Below are 8,646 nucleotides of genomic sequence, written 5' to 3'. Positions count from 1 at the left end.
GCCGGGTCGGGCCGGGGTAGGGGGTTGGGGACCGCCAGCGGTGGGCCCTGAGAGTTGGCTGGGAGGGGTTTTTTGTTGTTGTTTCTTTCTTTCTTTCCTTTCTTTCGAGACAGGGTCTCACTCGGTTGCCCAGACTGTAGTGTAGTGGCGCGATCTCCGCTCATTGCAGCCTCCAACTCCTGGACTCTTGCGATCCTCCAACCCTGGCCTCCAGAGTAGCCGTGACCACAGGTGCGCCACCATGCCTGGCCAATTGTTTTTGTTTTTGTTTTTTCCTGGGAGGGGAGGTCTCACTGTGCTGCCTCAGCTGATCTGAGCTCCTGGCCTCAAGCAACCCTCCTGCCAGGGCCTCCTGAGTAGCTGGGATTAAGGCGGGAGCTAAGGGGCTGTTTTCGAGGGGGAATTACAATTCCTCCTGAATTGAAGTCTCAGGTAGCCCCAGGCACATGGGCTGATGAGCTCCTGCAATGTGCTGGTCCCAACCAAGATGTGCAATGCCAAGCACACCCCGATTTGGAAGATAGAGTAAGAAAGGAAAGAATGTGAAACTGCAGTAATCATGGCTTATATTGATTACATATTGAAATGACTATTAGAGGTGTTGGGTTAAATAACGTATATTGTTAAAATTAATTTCACGTGTTGCTTTTACTTTTTTGACATGGCTATCAGAAAATGTTTATGAGCTGTGGGCGTTGGCTCACACCTGTAATCCCAGCATTTTGGGAGGCCAAGGCGGGTTTATCACTTGAGGCCAGGAGTTTGAGACCAGCCTGGCCAATATGGTGAAACCTGTCTTTACTAAAAATACAGAAAATTAGCCAGGCGTGGTGGTAAGTACCTGTAGTCTCAGCTACTTGGGAAGCTAAGGGGGGAGAATCACTTGAACCCGGGAGGCAGAGGTTGCAGTGAGCCAAGATCATGCCACTGCACTCCAGCCCGGGCAACAGAGTGAGACCCCGTGTGAAAAAAAAAAAAAAAGAAAGTTTCTGCAGCTGAGTGTGGTGGCTCAAGCCTGAAATCCTAGCACTTTAGGAGGCCAAGACTGTTGACCAGCCTGGGCAACATAGCAAGATCCTGTCTCGGAAAAAAAAAAAAAATTAGCAAGATGTGGTGGTATGCACCTGTAGTCCAAGCTACTCCGGAGGCTGAGGTGGGAGGAGGATCACTTGAACCCAGGAGTTTGAGACTGCAATGAGCTATGATCGTGCCACTGCAGTCCAGACTGGGTGACAGCAAGATAGTGTCTCTAAAAAAAACAAAAACAAAAACATAGTGTCTCTGCTAATCACTGACATATGACGAGAAGGAAAGGAATCAGTTTCCCTTGGGAAGGAAGAATAGCCCCTGTCAGAATTATAGAATCTAGAGTTTTGGGGTCTCCGGCTTCACAGGACCCACCTCACCTTTTAGGACCCAGTGAGGCTGAGGCACAGGAAATGCTGACCTGCCCAGGGTGGGCTCTGTGCTGTGGTGTGGAGCCTGCAGTCCAGACTCTGAGCCAGGGTGGCCAGGGTTCGGCCAAGTCCAGGCCGAGTGAGAATTGATTGGGACCTCAGTTCTCTGACAGGTGAGAGTTCCAGTCCAGTCTCTGCAGATTTCTAGGCCTACCTCCTCACAGGTAAAGGACGCAGGCTGGATAGATCAAATCAGCTTGCTTCCCTTCAGCATGACTCAGAGGACTCTAGGGGATAATGAAAGTACATCAGGAGTTCATCACCTTTTATTCGACGTAACTTTTGAAATGTTATTTTAAAAACTCTAGTAAAAGTCAGTGTACACACTGCATGTGTTATATTCCAGAAGTATCAGAGACCGTGATGTTTTATTAAATTCGGATGTCAGATTAGCCCATTTAGGGGAAGATCTTTGAATAAAGCCTCTCCTATTAGCTTAAATGAAGACTTGAAGATGATTTCATGGTAAACTGGGTTTTATGTATTCTTTTTTTTTTTTTTTTTTTGAGACGGGGTCTCGCACTGTCACCCAGGCTGGAGTGCAGTGGTGCGGTCTCCGCTCACTGCAAGCTCCGCCTCCCGGGTTCGTGCCATTCTCCTGCCTCAGCCTCACAAGTAGGTGGGACTACAAGTGCCTGCCACCACGCCTGGCTAATTTTTTGTATTAATTAGCACTTAGCTTGTATTAATTAGCATTGTATTAATTAGCATTAATTGTCACTGCAGCCTGAATGACAAGACAGAAACTCCGTCTCAAAAAAAAAAGCCATATAGTCAATGACTCTCAATGTGAAAGAATTTGCTCACAGTTTAATTTTTTTATTTTTTATTTATGTATGTATTGTGGGGAGGAGGCACTGAGAGGCACTTCCTGTTTTAGGGACAGAGAGCTCCACTCTGAGCTGCTGTAAGTTTTTTGTTTGTTTGTTTGTTTTTTTAGTAGAGATGGGTTTTCACCATGTTGGCCAGGCTGGCCTCAAACTCCTGACCTCAGGGGATCCACCTGCCTTGGCCTCCCAAAGTGCTGGGATTATAGGCGTGAGCCACCGCGCCTAGCCTTTTTTTTTTTTTTTTCTTTTTCCATAGGTTATTGGAGAACAGGTGGTGTTTGGTTACATGAATAAGTTCTTCAGTAATGATTTGTGAGATTTTGGTGCACCCATCACCCGAGCAGTATACACTGTACCCAATTTGTAGTCTTTTATCCCTCGACCCTTTCCCACCCTTTCCCCAAGTCCCCAGAGTCCATCGTGGGTTTTTTGTTTGTTTTTTGTGACAGTCTTGCTCTGTCGCCCAGGCTGGAGTGCAGTGGCGTGATCTCGGCCCACTGCAACCTCTGCTTCCCAGGTTCAAGCGATTCTCGTGCCTCAGCCTCCTGAGTAGCTTGGATTTACCGGCGTGTGCCACCACACCCAGTTAATTTTTTGTATTTTTAGTAGAGATGGGGTTTCGCCATGTTGCCCAGGCTGGTCTCGAACTTCTGAGCCTAGGCAATCCTCCCGCATTGGCCTCCGAAAGTGCTAGGATTACAGGCGGGAGCCACTGCGCCTGGTCCTTTGTGACATTCTTATGCCTTTGAATCCTCATAGCTTAGCTCCCACTTATGAGAACATATGATGTTTGGTTTTCCATTCCTGAGTTACTTCACTTAGAATAATAGTCTCCAATCTCATCCAGGTTGCTACAAATACCATTAATTCATTCCTTTCTGTGGCTGAGTAGTATCCCATCATATATATGCTCTAAATTCTCATGAACTGAAAATCCTTTAGGACCTAGGGTCAAACCTGCCCCTACTATATACGGTTCCCAAACCCTGTCTCCAGCACCCCTTAGGGTTCAATGACCTCGACATTTTCCCGAACAGCCTGGGAGCTCTTTGTGGACAGGGGGCATGCCAGCCTGGTCACTGCTGTGTTCCTCATGCTCAGAGCAGGGTAAGCCCCTCAGCAGTTTCTGAATGCCTAGTATTGGGTATGTGTGCAGAAACCATTTCTCTCTTTCTGCCCCTCCTAGTCTGCCCTCCTCTGCTTCTCCTTCACAGACAACAGTACCTATTGGGAAAGCCCTAGAAACCTGAATGCTGCCTCCGTTCTCCACTCATTGGTTTCCTGCCATGCTGGACTTCAGAGGAAATGTCTCTGTCCCAACATTTTCTCGTTTGCTAAGAAGATGACAGTGATCTGTCTTGTTGACCTCATAGGTTTGCTGAAGGGATAAAATGATGTTGTGGATGCAACAGAACTCCTACAATGTAAAATAATCGTTCACATTTGAGGGATTCTTATCCACTTTGCTTATTTCAGCCGCAGGGGCTAGGAACTCAACTAGGGGACTCAGGCCAGGCCTGAGTGAACTCCAGTCTCAGGTTCACAAGTTGCGTACCCTCCAACTCACCTGGTCCCTCTTACCGCTTCTTCATGTGCCCACACATGGTTCTGCTCCAGCCAGGTGGGGGCGGCCCCTCTCCACATAAGCACCCACACCTGCAGGCAGTCCTCCTTCTGGTCTTTACGTCAGATCTGCAGCCCCTCTGCCACCCCCTGCCCGCAACACGCAATTCCCTGTCTGTTCCCCTTGGGAGGCCTTGCCAAGTCAACCAGACCAGATTCCCGTCTTCCTCCCTTGGCCTCCACTTGACTCATCCTCCAACTGCCATTTCTCCGTTCCTTAGTTGCCCCTGCCTGATTCTTGGGGATCAGCTCACCACACATTCATATCTGCTGACCTTTTCTGTGTTTGGCCTCCCCATTGAACCATGAGCACCCTGCCCCTTGGGAGGGACAACCATGTCCGATGTTGAGCTTGGCCACCAAGGCAAGCACGTCGGGATTTGGTGGAGGGCTGGGGCAGTCTTTCCTCCCAGCCAGTTCCCTACCAGGCCCCTCCCTGAGGTGTGAGTTCCCTCTGGCCCCAAACTCGAGGGCTCCTGCCCCCATCACAGAGTCCCTGAAGGAGAGGCAGACAGGTCTGTCTAGACCGCCCCTGCTTCTGGGCCCAGGCTTGGAGGAAGAGTACTGAGGGACTGCGTCTCCACCCCTCCAGCCCTAGGTGGCGCCTGCATTGGAACCCTGACTCCCAGGGCTTCCCTCCGCCTGCTATGGCTTGTCTCGTTCACCCAGGTCTGGTGGCTCATAAGGAAAGGACAGATGTAGGGACCCAATGCAACCTTTTAATTCCAAGCAGAGTCCCCTCCCCCAGCATGGTCACACACACAGTGGAAAGGGATGCCAGGGTCTGGGCAGGAGCAATACCCAGACCTGGGCAAAAATATAGATATCATTATATACACACGTGGACTGGAAAGAAGTCAAGCTGGGGGTGTAAGGTAGGGCAGGGGCAGGTGAGGAAAGCAGCTGGGGGGGCCCCAATAAATTACATTCTTGAGAGAGCATAGTGTGTGGGGGGTGCGTGGGTGTGGGTGACAGCTGGTAGCTAGGACACTCCAAAATGTGCCAGGCCTGGCCTCTTGACCCCATCCAAGGGAGGCGGAAGGCCCAGCTTCTGCCCGGTGCCTGGCTTGGTGCTGGAATTCCCATTTCGTGGCCCGGAGGCAGGTGGAGGGCCAGGGTCATGTGTAGGCGGCATCTCCACCCTAAGCCCAGGCTTCTGGGGAAGCCGCAGGGCTGAAGCAAGAGGCTTCGAAGCTCGGGGGTTGCGAGTAGAGGTCAGGGCAAGCTGAAGTGGGGAGGCGACCTCCCTGCTGGAGGCTGAGCTGGGGCCTGTTCCCACTAGCATCAGAGGAGCAGGAGGCTGCAGTGCGGGAAAGCTGTCAGGAGTGAGTGTGGGAGGGATGGGTGGGCGACACCAGAGCCTGGAGCTCTTTCTGCCTGGCCGCTTCCCACCCCTGCATCTTCCCTCCAGCTGTTCAAGACAGCCAACAGGCCTAACCACCAATGCCCCTCATTCCTCCTCACCCTCTGGGGTGAGGGGTGGGGAGACGGTGCAAACATGAACTCTGTGTGCCGGAACCCCCGCTGGCTTTGCCCTGTGCAGGGAGGGTCAGGGACGAGAGCAGGAGGCCCCCAGGCTTGTGAGGGGGAAGAAAGTCCGTAGCTCACTGCCCAGGACTGCAGAGGTCTTGGCCCCCCCTCTACCTGAGGAAAGGAACCCACCGCACTTCCACGCCACCCCCTGCCCCTCCCAACCCGCCGGGGAAGAACCCTGAAGCAGCAGGGGTAAGGGGGCCGTCCCGGAGCAGGTGGGGGCCATCAGAAGAGAGAAGCCTTCTTCTTGAGCTCATTCCGCTTCCACAGAGCCAGCTTGCCAAACTCTTCCGGGGACATGGCAAATACCCGTGAGAAGTCCTCGGCAGACAGATGCCTCTGCATGGGGGAATCGGGCAGCTCAGCGTGGGGTGGGGGCTGTGCCCAGTGACCTAGGGGACACTCACTCAAAGAGGCTCCGGGTGTTCTCCCAGGCAGGAGAGTGCCCGTGGACAGCCCCGCACCCATCCAGGGCATCTTCCTTGCCTACCTCAAGCCGCATCCGATCCACCCCTGGTGGCAGCTTGGTTCGCCCCTTGTTGGTCACCACTAGCATTTCGTAGGGATAGATCTGGGAGTGGGGGGAGGGGCAATCTTAGGTTCACAGAATGTCCTGTCCTTTGACTCCCTAGGCCCCCCACATCAACCTGCAGAGGCCACTGGGGTTCATGCCATCTTGCCTTCTGTCTCCCCCAACTTCCCTGCCATCCCTCCCATCTTCAACACCAGGAAGACCCCACAGCGCATTCCACTTGCCTGGCATCTCCCCAGCCTCCCGCCCCGCTATAGGCGCTTGTGTCCCCTGCCCCTCACCTTCTGCTCCAGCACACAGGGCAGGGAGTTCCCCCGGTCCATCCTCCCCCTCTGGCCCTCTCCGTTCTGGGGAGACCAAAGCCGCAGTGAGCCAGAGTGGGGCAGGGAGACCTTCCCAGCCTTACCCCGACTTCTTCTTCTTCACCAGGCAACTCTGTGGCCCCACACCCCCCTTCCCCTGACACTTCCAGGCGCCAGGACCCGGCTTCTGGTGCTCCGCCTGTTCCCCTCCAGGAGGCACTCACCTGCAGGCCTGTGGGAGAGAACGGGCATGGTTCAGAGGCAGCTCTGAGGTCAGCAGGCCAACACATCTGACCTCACCAGACCCCTGCCCACAGCCCAGACCCCGGATGCCCAGGGACCCGTGTAAGTCCCTTCCCCAGATGCCGGCACCAGGGCCCACTTCTCACCTGGGCTTCCAGTCTCACTCCCTGATGGGCTGAACTCTGTGGACTGTAACTAGAAAGGACACAAAGGAATCAGAGGCAGTTGGGGATATTCACCTTTGGTCCCCTTCACTTTGGGGGCCTCCCGCTCCCTGAGGGTGCCCAAGTGGCTCAGTCCCTCAGCACCCCATATGCACGCCCCTCCCTATCTCTGGTCCCGAGACCTTACCCGGCTCAGGGTGGTCCTGCCGTAGGCGGGGAGAGAGGAAGATTTAGACGTTCCCTGGTGCAAGGCTGGAAGAGAGCAAAAGGTCCTGGGTTCAGTTCCTTTGGCCCTGACAGCCCTTTCTGAGAGAGCTCCCTCGCTGGCCTTCCACACCTGGGGCAGGGCAGGAAGGGGTCATGCTGGAGGGAACCTGGCAGGCTTCTGCTAGCTCCCAGCTCTGACTGGTCACCCTCAGCAAGCAATACAGTGCTGGCGATGCTCAGTTGTCTCTACCACCATCCCTCTTCTCTCCAACTAGAAGTGGCCCAAATATACAATTGGGCCCAATGCCTGATGTGCAAATTGAGTCAGCCGAAGCCAAGGCTCACATCAGAAAATGAACCTCTGGGATACACAAAGAAATCTAAAATGGAATCACAATAATTACATTATTATAATATTATTAACAATGTTAGGCCGGGCGCGGTGGCTCAAGCCTGTAATCCCAGCACTTTGGGAGGCCGAGACGGGCGGATCACGAGGTCAGGAGATCGAGACCATCCTGGCTAACACGGTGAAACCCCGTCTCTACTAAAAAATACAAAAACTAGCTGGGCGAGGTGGCGGGCACCTGTAGTCCCAGCTACTCGGGAGGCTGAGGCAGGAGAATGGCGTAAACCCGGGAGGCGGAGCTTGCAGTGAGCTGAGATCCGGCCACAGCACTCCAGCCCCGGCGACATAGCAAGACTCTGTCTCAAAAAAAAAAAAAAACAATGTTAGTAATGAAATCTAAAAAAAAAAAATTTTTTTTTGGCCAGGCATGGGGGCTCATGCCTGTAATCCCAGCACTTTGGGAGGCCAAGGTGGGCAGATCACCTGAGGTTGGGAGTTCAAGACTACCCTAACCAACATGGAGAAACCCTGTCTCTATTAAAAAATACACTGCACCTGGCCAAAAATTTTTGATTGAGATAGGGTCTCACACTATGTTGCCCAGGCTGAACCTGAGCTCCTGGACTCAAGTGATCCTCCTGCCTTTGCCTCCCTAGTACTGGGGCTACAGGCACGGGCCACCTGCTCAGCTAATACTCATATTTGTTTATTTATTTATTTTTGAGATAGGGTCTCAGTCTGTCACCCAGGCTGAAGTGCAGCGGTGTGATTATAGCTTAACTGTAGCCTCAACCTCCCAGGCTCAAGTGATTCTCCCATCTCAGCCTCCTCAGTAGTTGGGACTAGGGGCATGCACCATCAAGCCCAGCTAATTTTTTTTTTTTTTTTAGAAACCAGGCCTCACTACGGTACCCAGGATGGTCTTGAACTCCTGGGCTCAAGCAATCCTCCCACCTTGGCTTCCCAAAGTGCTGAGATTACAAGCGTAAACCAACTAAGCAAATTTTAAAAGTCTGACATTATGCCGGGCTCTGTGGTGCACACCTGTAATCCCAGCACTTTGGGAGGCCAATGTGGGTGGATCATAAGGTCAGGAGATCGAGACCATCCTGGCTAACACGGTGAAATCCTGTCTCTACTAAAAATACAAAAACAAATTAGCCGGGCATGGTGGCAGGCGCCTGTAGTCCCAACTACTCTGAGCAGGAGAATGGCGTGAACCTGGGAGGTGGAGCTTGCAGTGAGCCAAGATCGGGCCACTGCACTCCAGCCTGGGTGACAGAGCGAGACTCCATCTCAAAAAAACAAAAACAAAAACAGACAAAAAAAAAAAAAGTCTGGCCGGGCACGGTGGCTCAAGCCTGTAATCCCAGCACTTTGGGAGGCCGAGGTGGGAGGATTGCTTG

At 52.8% G+C, this 8,646-nt stretch overlaps 1 protein-coding gene across 12 annotated transcripts in view; it reads right to left on the bottom strand.

Annotated features, from left to right (window-relative positions):
• Positions 1–4,609: 4,609 nt before the first annotated feature.
• Positions 4,610–8,646, bottom strand: part of DMTN (dematin actin binding protein) — a 34,211-nt gene continuing 30,174 nt past the window's right edge. For 8 of the 12 annotated variants that reach the window (XM_023216662.2, XM_023216666.1, XM_023216664.2 and 5 more), the window contains 6 exons: positions 6,872–6,936; positions 6,667–6,715; positions 6,502–6,509; positions 6,257–6,322; positions 5,934–6,014; positions 4,610–5,782 (listed from right to left, as the gene is read on the bottom strand). In XM_023216662.2, coding sequence (XP_023072430.1) covers positions 5,669–5,782; positions 5,934–6,014; positions 6,257–6,322; positions 6,502–6,509; positions 6,667–6,715; positions 6,872–6,936 — 383 coding nt within the window. In that variant the 3' untranslated portion in view covers positions 4,610–5,668. The remainder of the gene's footprint in view (positions 5,783–5,933; positions 6,015–6,256; positions 6,323–6,501; positions 6,510–6,666; positions 6,716–6,871; positions 6,937–8,646) is intronic. The other 4 variants (XM_023216669.2, XM_023216670.2, XM_023216671.3 and 1 more) reach the window with 1 other exon arrangement.

This window comes from Piliocolobus tephrosceles, chromosome 7 (assembly GCF_002776525.5).
Source record: "Piliocolobus tephrosceles isolate RC106 chromosome 7, ASM277652v3, whole genome shotgun sequence".
In the NCBI taxonomy this organism is placed as follows: domain Eukaryota; kingdom Metazoa; phylum Chordata; class Mammalia; order Primates; family Cercopithecidae; genus Piliocolobus; species Piliocolobus tephrosceles.
Note: the sequence above shows the minus strand (reverse complement) of the source record. Positions and strands in the feature narration are given on the sequence as shown.